This window comes from Pagrus pagrus (assembly GCF_965226575.1).
Source record: "Pagrus pagrus genome assembly, chromosome: 19".
In the NCBI taxonomy this organism is placed as follows: Eukaryota; Metazoa; Chordata; class Actinopteri; order Spariformes; family Sparidae; genus Pagrus; species Pagrus pagrus.
Window position 1 is genome coordinate 21813053 of NC_140203.1, and position 16713 is coordinate 21829765.

General features: G+C 38.4%; 1 protein-coding gene across 1 annotated transcript in view; it reads right to left on the reverse strand.

The window, feature by feature from the left end:
• LOC311274580 (uncharacterized protein) overlaps positions 1–16713 on the reverse strand; it is a 109208-nt gene that overhangs the window by 21748 nt on the left and 70747 nt on the right. Inside the window, exons 15-38 of the mRNA XM_084382384.1 lie at positions 16650–16703; positions 16417–16461; positions 15736–15789; positions 14885–14929; positions 14747–14800; positions 14267–14311; positions 14108–14161; positions 13945–13989; positions 13049–13102; positions 12601–12645; positions 12463–12516; positions 11654–11761; positions 11067–11120; positions 9717–9770; positions 9496–9540; positions 9034–9087; positions 7211–7255; positions 5483–5536; positions 5014–5067; positions 4840–4893; positions 3513–3566; positions 3192–3245; positions 1287–1331; positions 602–646 (exon numbers count right to left, since the gene is read on the reverse strand). Of these exons, the coding sequence (XP_084238510.1) occupies positions 602–646; positions 1287–1331; positions 3192–3245; positions 3513–3566; positions 4840–4893; positions 5014–5067; positions 5483–5536; positions 7211–7255; positions 9034–9087; positions 9496–9540; positions 9717–9770; positions 11067–11120; positions 11654–11761; positions 12463–12516; positions 12601–12645; positions 13049–13102; positions 13945–13989; positions 14108–14161; positions 14267–14311; positions 14747–14800; positions 14885–14929; positions 15736–15789; positions 16417–16461; positions 16650–16703 (1269 nt within the window). The remainder of the gene's footprint in view (positions 1–601; positions 647–1286; positions 1332–3191; positions 3246–3512; positions 3567–4839; positions 4894–5013; positions 5068–5482; positions 5537–7210; positions 7256–9033; positions 9088–9495; positions 9541–9716; positions 9771–11066; positions 11121–11653; positions 11762–12462; positions 12517–12600; positions 12646–13048; positions 13103–13944; positions 13990–14107; positions 14162–14266; positions 14312–14746; positions 14801–14884; positions 14930–15735; positions 15790–16416; positions 16462–16649; positions 16704–16713) is intronic.

Here is a 16713-nt window from a genome sequence, read left to right on the forward strand (position 1 = left end):
ATTGGTGATTCATAATAATGATACATTATCAGCGGGTGTAATGGGGACATCAGTGATAAAATAACCAATCAATTACATCACCTTTTATTCATTCAATTTAGGAGTAGTGGGATTCGATTATTTCATGACAGAGTGATTTTTCCCTCAATTAAATGAATAGATTTGTTTAGAATTAATCCTATTGTATTGTACTGTATTGAGGCCTTCTCTCACTGTGTGTGATGTTGATCAAAATGAGCTTCAAGTATATGAAAAGTGTGACTGGTTGAAAGAATTTACAGAACCTTGGATTTAATAGCTTTTTTTCTGTTAGGACACATCAGCAGCTATTGACTTCTTCTACTTCTTCCTGTGGGCACGCAGTTTATGTTTGACATAAAACCTGAACTTGCTGTTTGATAACCCCCTTCCTTTGCTCGTTATCTCTCTTCATTATGAGTAGTATCACCAAACCGAAGCAAAAAGACAAGAAAAAACTGTGTGTCCAATTAAAATGACGCTTAAATGAAAATAAACAGCCATAACTGAACATTGTGAAATGTAGTCCTACGTATGAACCCCGGATGCAAACTGCTCAACTTCACTGCAACCTAAAACTTACTGGTGGGCCCAGAATCCCTTTGGGTCCTTCATCTCCAAGCCGACCCTGTGAGAAACAACAAAAGTTGCATTTTTTAATCACTAGTGGATTAAGAAACTGAAAGTTTAGTCATGATGTAACGTTTTCTTAAAGTTTCCAAGGGAATCCGATTGTTCTTTTTAGACTAGTCCAGATGATATGCGACAAATTGAGGGCAATTGTTCACTTTTTCATAAAAGCATGAAACTTTGTACACTTGTACAGTTTGCCCTGAACATTTTCAGAGATGGAGCAATCGCCAAGATGCCACGTGGCGGCCATGTTGGCCATTTTACTTTAACTGAATTATGTATTTTGCATCTTACCTCCTGAACCCAACATGATTACATAGACTTTTAGACTGGATCTCAGCAATTTATAAACATTACTTTCATTTAAAGGGGGAATCTGATATACTGGTTTTAGCTATGTCTGTTTTTAGTAGATAGCACAATTTCTGTCATGCCATGCAGTTCAAATTGCAGAATAAAAGTAAATTCCCACAGCTCTTTTGAGCAGTTTCCAAAGCCCCGCACTTTCACCTTCTTCCTTCCTGTTAGTGCATTGAAGGCCCTACTGTTAAAGCTATAAAAACTGCTATGAGCATGACAGTATTTGGTTCTCTCTGATTTAGGGAACAAACTCTCCAATTAAAGGTTTCTCTCACCTGAGGTCCCCGGGGTCCCTTCTCTCCAAGGGGGCCCGGCAGACCCTGAAAGAGAAAAACAGACAAGTCAGAACATGCTAATCACACCCACAGCTCACACCTCTGTCTGAGCACTGTGTGACGAAATAAGAAATAAGATTCAATCTTTTTTGTAAGCCCAAAAATTAATAACATTTCAACATTTTCACCACTTCATTAAAACAGACAAAATTAAGCTACTGTACATGCAGGGAAAATAAAAAAAACAATGAAATACAATTTCAAGTGATCCACAAACCATGGCAAATGGTATAATTGTAATGTTACTAAACTGGAAGTGCTGAATTTTCACTGTGAACAGGTTTGTTCTCTGCTCATAGTAATGTGCATCTTTATAAAGTGTGAAGTGCAATTTCATACTGTAATTCACGAAGAGGGACAGGGAGAGTGAGCATCCCTGTTTGGTAGCCATGCGTAGTGTGACACCTTTTAAAGTTATCCATTCAGTGAAGCATTGAAGCAACATTATGTAACTTTTTTTCCTTTTTTTTAACCTTAAAGTAACAGCTTCAAAATCATTTTGATGGTACAGTGTTGTGTAATGGGGTGAATGGTGTCTCTGTCTGTCTCTGTTACATTTTCTTTGATTACCTCTGAGAAAAAAGAATGGACGTGATATTTTGGAAAACATTTTCAGCAAAATGTAAAACCTCACGTTTAATGCATTTAGTGACATGCACACAAAAAAGTTCAGTTTACCTCTGTATTTTGTGTTTAATTCTGCAGCGGATGAATCCACTTTCGCAGCACGGTCTAACTTTACTCTGTGACAGATTGATGGATTTCACCACAGCAGTGGGCAACCATGTGAGTGAGTAAAGAGTGTGTCCAAAGACACTGCAGGGACGACTGTGGACAGGGAGTCAACTTCAGAGAGAAGTCCCACTTCCATTACTGAAGGTAACCATTGCCATGCAACGGGGACTTTCTTATTCGCAAATCTAACCAACCAAAAGAGGAGGATTGATTTGTAAGGGTGCAGAACAAGTTTCAAGAACAAAGTTTGACCTTTCATTTTCATTTTGAAAACTTTGTTTCTGGATAGGTTGCTTCTTGTGATTGTATTTTGTCTTTGTTTTCTTGTTTTTCCCTACACTTGCAGGGTTTTCAGTGTGTCTTTGCTGTTTAAGTAAAATTCCAGTGATAGGCGGAAGTGAATCACCCCAGCAACAGAGGGAGGACAGAGGACAGGATTAATGACTGATATTGACTGATGTCTGTGTTCTTCATTCTACTAAATTTCACCATTTAGATGTCAGGACTATTATTTAATTTACTGACATTTCCGATGCTTCTCCACTCAGAAATGTTCTTTCTTTTTTCTTTCTTTTTACATTTTACGTAAAGAGCCACTTTGCTGATGTAAATATTACTGTTGGTGCTCCAGAAACAACATTTAATTCTATTAAAAAGGTAAATAAATTCTCATTGATAAGAGTACTAGTGTTGACTAAATCCTAATGATACAAACCCTAGCTGATGTAGAGAAAAACTTCTTTGTCATTGAGGATGTCATCTGGCATTGTGGACTGCAGGGGACAGGCCCGAGGGCAGTGATTGGAGCAATTTATTTGTCCTCTATCAGGTGGACTTGCCATCTCACTCTGCCATTAGATTTCCCACCAGTGGCCCCAACAAAATCAATCACTGTGACCTGATCTCCTCCATAAACAGGCAGTCCCTGCACTCCAGCTGCACACTTCACTGGTTTACTTCTATTTTCCAAATCCTCCTTGGTGTGACCCACACACTGCTGCTGTCTTAATCAAATCCTCTAAACAATACTCACTCCTGCTCTCATATATCCTGTAATAGTTCCCAGGGGTCCAAAGATAGGAAAAAACAAAATAAGCTACACACACTTACTGCAGGTCCTGGTTTCCCAACAGGCCCAGGTAAACCTCGTAAACCTGGCTCACCCTGGTGCAGGAGAAAAAGATGAGTTTATTATTGTTGCTGTCCATTACAGTTAAGGCTGAGGTTTTTTCTTTGCTTACAAAAAGATTTTAACAGTACATTTCCAGTCATACATTGTCAAAAATGTCAGTGAAATTGTCTGAATATCCATTTCCTTCTTCTGATTAACTGATAATTTTGCCTTGACTGTGCATCCCTTTCTTCAATCAATAAATATCAGCTTTATAAGGCTTTAACATTCAAGACGGGGGAGATTAAAGATTACTTTACCCTTTGTCCTGTGAACCCTGTAAGCCCGCGCATGCCCACATTCCCCTGCATACCCTGATGGTAGAAGAAAAACAGATCAAAGATCAACAACAACATCTGCCAGAAAATTGTAGAGATTCATATCTGTGACAAACAGACTGTGGGTAGGGCTAATCATTTACTTTTTTATATACCATAAGTAACTAGTGTGTAAGATAAGTAAAAATCTGAATTGTATAGGAGTAGTTTGATTTTTTAGCATTCTTTTGCACAGCATGATTACATGCAAAGCCACTGCAATTCATTCATTCATCTTTTCAAATTATGTGAATATGTGGAATGTGTGTAATTATTGTCATTATTCAACATCAGTGAAAAATTAGCTGGTGTCGCAAAGCGTTGCATAGTGTTGTGTGTCGGGAGAGGACTGGGCGGAGCTGAAGGGAAAAGCTGCTGCTTAGCTGGAGTAGAGAGCCGGGTACAGAGCTGGACCTTCTGGAGGAATAAATACCCGGAGTCATATTGGATTCTGCTCTGATCTGTAGCTGTTTACCAGCGGTTGGAGAGCTTGGAGATAACTTTGGGATTCACATTTATCCTCAGTAACAATGATTTCAGTGAGAGGTTGACCTGAATTAAAACACACAGACACACACATCCTTCTTGTGTGTGCTGTTGCTCTCTAGTTAACAGCTAATGTACATGACAGTAATCTGGCTGTTTGGAGCAAATAAACCCTTTCACAGGTAACACAAATTAGCACAAATTACTCGCCATCAAACTTTGTGTAATCACACCATAATACTGGGTAGGATCCCCCTTTGACTCCAGAACAGCCTGGATTCTTCGTGGCATGGATTCAACAGAGATTATAGGACATACTTTACTCTGAACTCGGTAAATAATCGCATTTTCCCACAGGAGAAAACAACAAATTGTGTGATTACATACAAAAAAACATAATTTACAAGCTAAATACCTGCTTTTCTGAATGCTCACTTCTATCCGGACCTATTCTGACATGTTAATTCTGAAAAACAAACCTCTTGTTCCACAGACATTTAATTGATTTCTAACCAAACAAACATATAACATTTGAGATATTTCATAAACAGCCCTGCTGCATCAATTTCTTGGTAAAAGCTTCTGAATTAGTTACATCAACATCATCACCGTCTATATATGCGTCAACTGATTAACATGTACATGAAACAGATAAGAATCTGTGCGGTCTTAAAGGGGTCCTAATGAGTAATGATGCAATATACTGTTCAATGTATATATTGCATACATCATGTGTATATGCTGTGAAAAAGGTAGTACAGGTGCCCTGCTAAAGATCACTTACATACATGCCTACTGGGCCCTGAGGTCCCTCCATGCCTTCCTTCCCCGTGAATCCCTGAGAAAACACATCCACAAACACATCTACACAACACATAATGACAGAATACACACATACAACCAGTATCTGTGTGTTGATGTAATGGAGGTCTTTACAGCTCTGTGCCTGTGGACTCACCTTGTCTCCTGCGGGTCCTGGTAGTCCTGGAGGTCCTTGTTTCCCTGGTGGCCCCTATAGGACAAAAACAGCAAAGGTCATAAATACCAGTTGATATCATCCATTGACCTTTGCACTACTGCATAAATATTACATCATTCCGATCCTCATGACCCTTTTGGCAACATTGACAGTGAAAACAAGGATGTTGCTGATCAAGGATACTTTTAAAAAATCGGCTATTTTTGGAATTTTAAATTGTAAATGGATGTTAAATGTATAACACCGCAATGTTTTAGCTCAACTTGTCAACTCTGGACAAAACCCAGTTTGACACGAAACAGATGTATAATGAAACTAGCAGCTTTTTCTCAAGCTATGCATTTCAAAGGATATGTTCATCTCAAACAAACTTCCTGCCTGGCTGCCTCATCTCTTAAAGTTTCTGTCTTCCAAATGATAGCACAACAGAATGAAAACAAAAGCATACCGGGGAACCTGGAGGGCCATCTGCTCCTCTGTCACCAGCAATTCCTTGAAAACCCTGGAAAAGTAGCAAAAGTAAGAAAAAAAGCAAGAAAATGCCACAAGAAGTGAAATAGCACAGGATGAGAAAAACACTAAGAAAGATGTTGACCAAAAATATAAAAGTGCAAATGTGAAAAATGTGTGCAACTTTCATTTATTTCTATTTCTATCAGATATTTTATAGACATGCACTGAGCTATTAAATTACTGGTTTAGATGAGTTGATTCAGTATGTTACTGAGAGTTGCTTAATCTGCCATTTAATTATTTTGTGGCTATTTCATCTATAATGTTTTTATTGGTGATTAAGAGTTTTACGACTCTTTAACAGACTACATTTGTCTTTGTTAACTTGAGCAGTTAAAAATGTGCTCACTGTTAATTTGGTAAAATAAAAGATAAAAAACATGTTACTCAGCAGCAGGGCATGTGAAGTTATAAACAGTTTTCTCAAGAATTTTCATGTCATAGCAAAGACAGTGTTGAACACCAATTGTGAGCCATCAGTGCTGGACCTCACTAACGCTCTGTAGTCTGAACTGGAGCACAAACCTTGCAGCCATGTGCCAAAATCTGGCAGTAAGTATTCCCAGAAAAGTGAAGGCTGTATAGCAGCAGATTAATGTCCATGGTTTTGGAATGGCACTGTCAACAACCACATAGTTCTGAAACGTTAAAGGGACAGTTCACCCCAAAATCAAGATGACATATTTTCTCCTCATTTGGAGATTTCAGCCGGAGAGATGTCTGCCTTCTCTTGAATATAATGGAAATCGACGGCAATCTGCTTGTGGCACCAAAGATATATTTAAAAAACCTTTCTAGAAGTCATGACACTCAAGATAATCCACAGACCTTGTTGGTTTCACTTACCTAACTACGCCATATCACCAACCAGAAGGAAGTTGTGCCAGGCCTAGGATGTAAAAACTAATCGGCTGAGCTGTAATATTAACAAGCTTAGTTAGTTAGCCTCTTGTCCATGAGTAGACGCATACTTCCTTCTGCATGGTCATACAGAAAGAAAATAGTTCCTCCATGGAACTGCTCACAACAAGGTCTGTGGATTACCTTGAGTAACCGGGTCATGATTGCTGGAAAGAGTATTTGATGTTACGTTTTTGTAATGTATTATTTTTTTGGCTCTTTGAGAATCAAGCTTAGTGCCTTCTAGTTCAATATTGGAGAGAAGCAGACATCTCTACAGCCAATATCTCCAAAACTATGCAAATCACACCAAAACAGTCTAGATGGATAAACAGGACTAGGGGTAAGAGGAAAAATATATGATTTTGACTTTGGGGTGAACTTTCTCTTTGTGTCCATAAATGGTTAAAGTGTTTCTGTCTAAAATGTGTAAGTGTGTGATACCTACACATATGTGCTTACATAAACTCTGATCAGCCCCAACCACTTTCAGTGAGCACACCTGATATCTTTAACTGGCTGATAGCAGGTTTTGCTCAATCCTGTTTCAGTAAAACTTTTTCTATTTCAGTTGGCAGTGACTGTATTGTTTACCTGCTCATGAATCAATACCACACATTTAATCCAGGGCTCTTGTAAAACTGTAATAATGTGTTTCTATTCTGCTGAACCCCGCAGCTGTGGCAAAAAGCCAAAAAAGCCTAGCTGGAGCAATGATGTCATGAGCTGAGCATTGAGGTCGTTCTGAGGCTAACAGTCTTACCGTCAGCCCTTTACTGCCAGCACTGCCAGCTGCACCTGAGGGACCCTGAAACACAGAGAGAGACAGAGAAAATACCGACAATGCAATTTCTCTCAACATCAGAGGTCATTCAGATTGCACATAGTAAATATCATCACATTAATGAATTCCATTATAAACTCATAGGATGAATCTTCAACTTATCAAGTGATTTAATCTTAGAGCTGTAGTTTAACATTTTGGGAAATAAGCTATTTTGCTTTCTCTCCAAGATTCAGAATATTACATTGATGCAACGTTTATACCTGCTCACTAAATATGAAACTGCAGCCCCATAATACATATAATTATTATACATATAATATTATTAAAATTATTGCAATATGATACCATTATAAAACATATACTAATATATAATTAGTTAAGGCAATGACAGCCACTTAGCACAGCCACTATTTTTATAATTCTAATCTCCAGTCTGAGGTGATATCACCACACAGCTGGCGGTACTATGCTGTTGTTCTGCTGCTGTCTTCTCAGTTACACTTTGCTGTATTCATACTGTCAGGTACAAAGAGCCTTGCAGCAGTAAAGTAGCAAAAAATAATGAATGAGTACTGTGGCATACATACTGGATTCACAAGGGAAACAGACTCTGTCAGAAGCTTAAGAAAATATGTAGGGGATTTATGTACCGGACTATTTCTTGATGTGGTGACCTGGGGGTGAATACAAGACTCCAGCATAAACATGGATTTAACATACCTGAGTATATTAATCAGTGAGCTTGAGATGCCGGAAGGAGGATTCGTTACCTCTGGCCAGAACCAGGCAAGCTGTTTCCCGCTGTGTCTGGTTATTATGCTAAGCTATGCTAAGATAACTGTCCTCTGGCTATAACTTAATATTTACCGGACAGAGAGTGGTATCAATCACCTCAGCTAAGACAGCGATCAAGCATATTTCCCAGAATGTCAAATCAGTTTTATTAAAAAAAATCTTATTTGTTTCAACACAATTTCTTAAAATCAAGACATCGTCTTGATACAAGTGAAACTGTAGTGGTGACTGAAAACCAAGTCACCCCACTGTGCAAATCACATTTACATTATCAATTAAGATGTTGATTGTCTTTATAATTAAATGATTAACTACAGAAAATTGCCCATTACTAGTGCTTTGTGGCAAAGGAGATATCTTCAAGACAAAAGTGTTTTGACCAACCAAAGCAATATGAAACAAAGAACAGTAGCATGTTGTCACTTTATGAGAAGACAGAACGAGTAAATGCTGGCATTTTTCCTTGTAAATGTCTTATATTGTCAACAGATTATCTTAATCATTACAATTCATTTCTTCTTAATCAGAAAAAACATTGGTTGACTAATTGTTGGTATGAAGATGACAACTTTGTACAATGTATCTATCGATTAGAATTAAACAAATCCTATAATTATTTTCGTCTGTTTCAATATTGAATTCAAAAACAGTGATGAAACAGAGATCCAGCATGAAGTCTGCACCACTTACTGCTCCGAACAGTGCTACTATACTGCACAAAGACTGCCTCCTGCTGTCTGAACCAACAATCACTACATACTGTATGAGTAACCTTGTAGTCTTGTATTCAGAGAAGCATTTTTAAGGGAAGCAGGTGAGGTGTCTCATCCCCAGTTTTACTCCAAATTGGGGCTAAAAACAAGATGGTTATGACATGTGTGTGAAATAAGTTTATAAAGTTACAAAAGAAAATTCAGACTCATTAAAACAGGGTGCAGATGATACAAAGACACAAACAGAGCATGTACAGGTGATGGAATTAAAATATGATAGAGAATGGGAACCTGTGTACCAGGCTTTCCTTCTGCTCCCTCTGGTCCAGGAGGCCCCAGCAAACCCTGTGAGGGATCAACCAAAAACACACACATGCAAATTGTTCATCCTGCACAACTCTTCCTTAGTGTAAAAATGTAAACATTACTTTTGTGTTTTCTCTCAGCCAGTCAGTATGACACTTGAGTATATAGAGCATTTAAAATATATGATTATTACAGAGATTTAGGGCTGACCTAGAACAGAAATGTGTAGCTAGTAGTATACAAAAGAAGTTAGTACTATAAAATATAACATAGTGTAAGTATGTAAATGTTAAAATTAAGTCATAAATTCAAATTGCATACCAATTTAGGCCTTGTATTTGTAATACTAATGTTTTGAATTTTTGAAGACCTGCATTTTGAGGCAGAGCTAAAAAGAATTCAGGCTTGACTACATTTTTAATCATGTCTAACAGGCTTTAATTTTACCGATGGGCCCGGCTGGCCAGCGTGTCCCCTCTGTCCAGTCCGACCCTGGAGGAAAGTCAAGAAGAAGACGACATCAGTACCAAGAAGTTAATAGTTGAATACTAAGCAATGAACACAACAGGTGAAATGAAAATTGATAGATGATAACCAACACAAATGTGCATGCTAATGCTGTTAAATTTTAAATTTTGATTACATTCATTTGTTTTTAGTATGAATACCTTGTTCCCTCTGGGTCCTGGTTTGCCGTTTCGTCCATCTGGTCCCCTGTTCCCCTTCAATGAAGTTCAGAAGTTAGTGACTGGGCTGAGCATCGATATTCAATGCAGAAATTACATGACTAAGTTGTGTGATGAATCTACATGTTTCAATGTGACTGCATGTCAAAAACGGTAATTTATTAGTTCAAATTTGTCATCATCATTATAGTCACCATTGCAAAAAACACATTTCATCCACACTATGCTGCCTTACCAGTAGGTGTCTCTGTAAGACTCAGTAAGAAGAGTGCATAGTGCAAAGGGGCTGCAGTAAGGATCTAAGTAGAAAAGTAGTAGAGTACTAGAGTAGAAAACAGTGGAGACTCTGGGTGCTTTTCATTACGCTTCCCTTCCCTCTTCCTCGCATCTCAGCTCCTCCCAGCAAGGATGTGTGAGAGAGATATAAGGTAGTTACGTGAGGACAGATGAGTCGAAGCTTCCACAGAAATCCTTGGTTCCATATTGTTAGTGTTATGCAACGTCAGTTTCTTATGACCTGCTGCTTGACCCCAAGGTTGAGAACAAATGTCCGAAAAGGCATTGTGTTTGTCAGATCAGATGACCAATCAATATAAACATCTGAACAAAGAGGCGTGTTAAAAAAACGCACACTTGTGTTTTCACACTCTAAGCTCCTCCAAGAGCCACCTTGTCTCCTGGAGGTGCATTTAAGGGACTGAAAGATCCTCGATGATAGCGGAGGGGTAACGATTCCCAGGTCACATGAGGAGAGAGGACGCCAAAGAATCATCAGTTAGTGTAATGAAAAGCACCCCCAGACCGTCCGGCATGCTAAGCCATGTATGCTATCCAATTTAGCTGCTGTTGATGGTTTATTAAAATTAGTCTTGAGTTGATTTGTCTCCTGTACTTTACATGACAACATTTTATTTTCATTTTATACCCCGGTTCACTTTATATGAAATGAATATCATTTAAATGTCTCTAATAGTTGACCTTGAGTGTGAAAGACAGACAAAAGATACATTCTTTAACAACTGATTGAAGCTTTAGTAGAGGGCTGAAAGTGACTGCAGCTGTGATGAGTGATTCCAATTAAAAACTTGGGGCTTTATTACGTTTTGCTTTTCTGATTTAAAACTCGAAATGCTCCAGTGGAATGACAGAGTGCACACAGTTAGGCGTGTGTTAAATTCATGTTATTGCAGTCATTCACAATATCTGATTGTTAAACGTACATGCACGAGGCCACTGGAACCTCTAATGTTTCACAGTTAAATGTGATCATGTGGATCAACATATGAAGTCATCTGACATTACGTGTGTTAAGGCACACAAATCATCACTGACCTTCAACCCACGGCCACCCTTTTTTCCCTGAGGGCCAGTTTCTCCATTTGTGCCCTGAACGAAGAAACATAAAATCAGTCAAGCTTATCTCCTTTTTCACCTTCACCAGGCAGCTTCATTCGCCTGGGTAAAAGAGCATGTAACACAATATTGTGCTGCAAATACTATACTACATTGTGGGTTAGTAATCTGGCAATGAAGTTTGTTTTGCTTGTTCCCTGTGTAAATTGACTTGTTATAAAATGATAATAGATATAGATAAAAGTTATACATATTATCTTGAAACAAGTTGGAGCCACACTGTTTAGCTACATTGTTTAGATATTAGTTTAAAATTAGTATATTTAAAATAAATGTTGCTCCTATCAGAACAATAAAAAATAACATTTTCTTGGAAGAGATTACCATTTATTACTATTTTTTAAAGTTTGACCTTCTTGCCGTTTACTGTAAAACAAAATACTGACTGAGCGTCCAAGTTCATTCATAACCTGGAAACAGGTTTATTTGTTTCCACTGTACACAGCTGCCATAGTAGATCAGTGTTACAAAAAGACAATAGTTAACCAAATTGCTGTACACTATACCTCTGTGCCTGTGGGGCCCAGCTGGCCCTTGGTGCCTGGGAAACCTTGGAAGCCAATGGGGCCTCTCTCTCCCTGAGGACCCCTAATACCTGCTGCCCCTTCAATACCCTGAAAGAAAAAATAGAAAGAAACATTTTCTCTTTAAAAAAAGGCACAGAGACCTTTTTTGCACAGAGTTCTTTTTTCAAGAACCACTTGTATGATCAGATCTAATCTTTAGTGGCACGTACTTTCTGAGAAATCCACCAGTTTTCCTTTCTCTTAAAAAGTCAAGTTTATTTTCCCATACACATTCTTACACAGTAAAACATGGAGTGAAATCCATTCTCTGCATCTAACTAGGATTGCAAGATTATGAGATCATGCAAGAACTGCAAGATTACACAAGAATCCAGCCCTGATTTGCTACATATTCTGCTCTGAGAAATGATATCACCAAATCTCTTCCAGTGGACACTTTTCTACCATCACATGGTATATACTCTCTTATCACCCAACCCTACACTTAACACATCCTACTGTAAGTATTATGAGCAGTGGGCAGCTATTGTGCTGCGCCAGGGGACCAACTCTAGCTCTAAGTCATCGCTTTGTTCAGGATCACTGACAAGAGTGCCAACCTAACATATGTACAAGTTTTTAATCAAACATACAGTGCATGTTACTTTTTCTTAGGTACAAAGTGGTGGTAAGCTTCTCGATCAACTTCGCAAGCAAATTAGCACACTTCTCAAAATGTTGAATTATTTCTTTAAACATTAACATTCTGATTTTTCAGTGTAATGAAACAGAAAGGAGCTGGTTCCTACTCTGTTGCCTTTAGGTCCTTGATCTCCCTTGTCCCCATCTGGTCCCCTGTTACCCTGTGAAGAATCAAATAGTCAATGGGAGGCTCAGCTATATTGTTTTGCTGTAAACATGTTTGTAAATGCATCATGAGCACATACCGTTCCCCCGGGAAAGCCCATAGGACCCCGTTCCCCTGGTGTACCCTATAAATAATTACAAAAAGGATGATGATGGATGAGAAACCAATAAGCGCTTTAAGAAGCAGATTATCAGGAACTAGGAATAAAGAACACATTTGTACAAGAATGACTGTGATATCAAAGCATCATATCATGAGCTACAGACACACTACAACCAGTAGATGGCACTGTGAGTCTGCAGTATGCCTTCAGAGTGCTTATCAGGATCAATGAACCAATATTTACAGTCTGTCAGTGTGAACACAAAGGTATATACTGCTGTGGTGACAAAAGTCGTGGTATCATTCACAAACCCTGCAGAAAACTGCTCTTACATTCGTCTGTTTATACAATGTGTTAACTTACATGTTTTTAATGCGTATGTAATGACGTAATACCCCTGAGATAATGTTCAAGTGCAACTCACCATGGGCCCCTCAAAGCCGGGATCCCCCCGGGCACCCATTGGCCCCACAGGCCCCTGACATTAAAGCAGAAGAAACAACACAGAAGGAAAACAATGATAAGATATTGTGATATCTGTTCTTTCAGACATACACTCAGCTGCCTTTACATTAACCTTATTGGTGGAAGGAACAACCGATACAATCTTTCTGTTTCAGAGGCAGAAAGAAATTTCTCCATCTTTATTGTTATCAACCTTTTATAACTTTGGGGAAATTAGCAATGAATGAGCTACAGTGAAAATGAGATATTAGCATGAGTGATACAATTTATTCATGGTGAGAGTTAAAGTTTGTTTGCACAGCATAGAAGAAACAAGGCTCTCCAACTGATCTTGACCTTGTAGCTAGAGTGGCTTAGCCGGTTCTTCTACTTCCCCTGTGAAAAATCTAACTTTTCTTGTTGTCTGATAATCTTGAGCTAACCCGGCAGTTGCTTGCACAAATGCACATTTTGTTTGTATATTGTCTCCATATGAGATTAACTTTTCCCTCAGTGATGCATGGGGCTGTGCCTCAAATGTAAAGCACCAATATACTGATTCTCATTACAGTTTATTACAACTTTTATAAACTGGCAGAAAATGGCAAACAAGAACACCTCGAGGACAAGTTTGGATTCCTGAATCTGACTTATCCCGTGAGTAAAATCTGTCCAATAAAATTTGTTTTATTGTATGATTCATTGGCTGTATTCTATTAACCTAAACCATTCCTGTAAATCTAAAAAATAGTCTTTAACAGTATCAGTATGATTGTAATTAAATCTAAAATGATGAGATCTCCAGTGCATGTTTTTGAAGTTTAGAAAACAAAAGAAAAAAGTGGAAGAAGATGAACTTGCTGAGAATTAACTTACAGGATCCCCTTTAGGTCCAGCAGCACCCATCAGTCCTGGATGTCCCTGTTGAGATGAACAAGTTGAATTTAACCTTCTGCACTTTGCTGGCTGCTAAGTATATGAGGCAACACCCCAACAAGTCAAAGTCTCCATTAACAGTCTTGCCGTGAACTCTACTCACTTGGGGTCCTCTGAGTCCTGGAGGTCCCATCTGTCCCTCTAAACCTGGAGGCCCCTGTTGGAAAAAAAGGAAGGTAACACATTTTAAACCAAACACAGTGTCTAAACATTTCCAGCAAGTTGAAAAACTGCAGCATACATAACCTAACAAAATGTATACCTGTGGGCCTATGGGACCGATACTGCCAGCAGGTCCCATGTCCCCCTGAAAGAAACAATAAACGATCAATGAACAGAGGAAGTAACCTGCATAGGTTAGACCTCTTTGAAAGTTTCCAACCATGGAGTATAAATTCAATTTAAAACATTACAGTTGCTTAATTTTTAATTTTACACAACATATTTTCTACTCTACTGACAACAATTTGGATTATGTATCAATCAATTCATTCATTGTTTTATATCACAGTAAACTGAATATCTTTGGGGTTTTGGACTGTTGCTTTGACAAAACAAGCAATTTGAGGATATTACCTTGGTCTCTGTAAATTTTGAGATGGACAGTTTTCACTATTTTTCATTTAACAGTCTATCAAATAATCAATTAACTCAACAACAAAGAAATCACACCTTGCGGAAAACCACCTTTAACTTCCATATTACTGAATTATAATAAATACTTGTAGTGGCATTTTCTTACCCTTGAGCCATTAGCTCCCTGAGCGCCAACTTGTCCGGTAAAACCTGGTGCACCCTGTGACACACACACATTAAAAAAAAATATGATACATATGTTCATGACACAGACAATATTTTGTCATGTTACTTGTCTGCTTACCACCAGCCCTGGTAGACCTGGGGGGCCATCCAGTCCACTGTGCCCCTGAAAACAACAGGTTCATAACAGCATTAATGATACACTGTCCTCCACATTGTCCATTAGTTCAGAGTCTCTCACAGTGAATACAAGTATATGATAATTTTAAAGAGGATATTCACCAAAATAGAAAAAAAACACCATTAATCACTCACTCCTAATTTAGTCATAATAATATTATCTATATTGAAGTTTGTATGTAAGCGCTATACAGCAGCAAAATGTTTGACCTTGTGGTGTCAAACATTTCTTTTGCTTTCTCCTATATTCTTCTTGAACATGGGCTTCAAAACAAAATGAAGAACCTTCAACAAAAAATGTAAACATGATGTGCATTTTTTGGAGCTAAAACACAAAAAGAAAAAAGTCACAATAGTTGGATAGTTAGAAACGTGGCCAATATATCAATACAGGATCTGATTTTTTGTGTGCTTGGTTTTGGTAAAAAACAGTACTTGTTTAACTTGCCATGGGATGATTAGTTCATGACTGATTTTCTTTGTCTTTTTTTAGATTCCTTTTTGCTTTTTTTGTGGGCAGTGAGAGTAAACAGGCACACAGGAAATGGTGGAGACAGGGGATTGACATGCAACAAAGGTCACTGGCCGAAAACCATCCTGACAACTGTTGCGACCAGAATGTGTTGTGAACATTCAGACATATGGCGCTGCATATGACTGAATTAAAAGTTTTGGTTAAAAATCATCAAATGACAATATAGTGAAGCAGTAAAGCAGTTTTAACAGTATTAAAAACATAATAAGAAGACAGAACTACTACTACAAGCTTGAGAGCATCGGCACATCACTCACATCAGGCCCACAGGGCCCCTCTGGCCCAGAGCCACCTCGGATCCCCTGAGGCCCCTGCAAACAAGATTTAGGTATTCAATGTCAACTCAATAACAATATATCACTAAAATACACAGAAAACATTGTATTCAAAGGGAGGATTAATCAAACAGATTACTTCCTACTGGTCAGAGTGCCTGTGCTAATACTATGAGACAGAGATTCTGATTTCAAGCCAAGTGGAATCAAAGTAAACCCGAGAATAGAGCAAAGAGAAAGTGGGAGTCAGTGCCTCGCTGCTTGGAACTCGAAGTTCAAAGAGGGACTGGATTAGGGATTAAAAAGGATTCAGAAGCGCATGTCTTTCTTTTACAAAAGCTGATTGTTTGTTTTGTTCCTCTCATTTTACACCAGTTGGATTTGTAAGAAATGTATTACATGGGGACAGCTGTTAATTATTGTTTTAAACTGATACTATTGTGTGCTGGCATCTTGTCCAATAGTACATGTTCATGTATGTGAAATGTTGTATATAATAATCTATAAGCAGCTTAATGTCACAGATAAGAGAGAAATGCTCCTGGTTTATGAACCTCCTACTTTCTTTCCAAAGGCTATGAATAAAATTTAAATCACTGCAGAAATTCCTGTTTTGTTGCATTTCTAAAAAGGAACCAAACAGGGAAGGTACAAGACACTCACTGGTGGTCCCACAGGTCCAGGGGGTCCCGGTACACCAGTTGAGCCCTAAACAAAGAAGAACACAGGTCATACAGATCACTACCCTTTGATGCATTGTTCAAAAGAAGATGCCATACGAGATAGAGACAGTGTAGTCTGTCTGTTTTAAAGCAATCCATATTGTATATCATGTTGTGTAACGTTGTGTGTCAAGCATGTAAAAGAGTTAGTAATTAAATTGCACGAATGAGTACCTTCTCACCAGGTTCGCCAATTTCCCCTCTTGGACCCTTGAGGCCAATGAGACCCTGGTGAGGC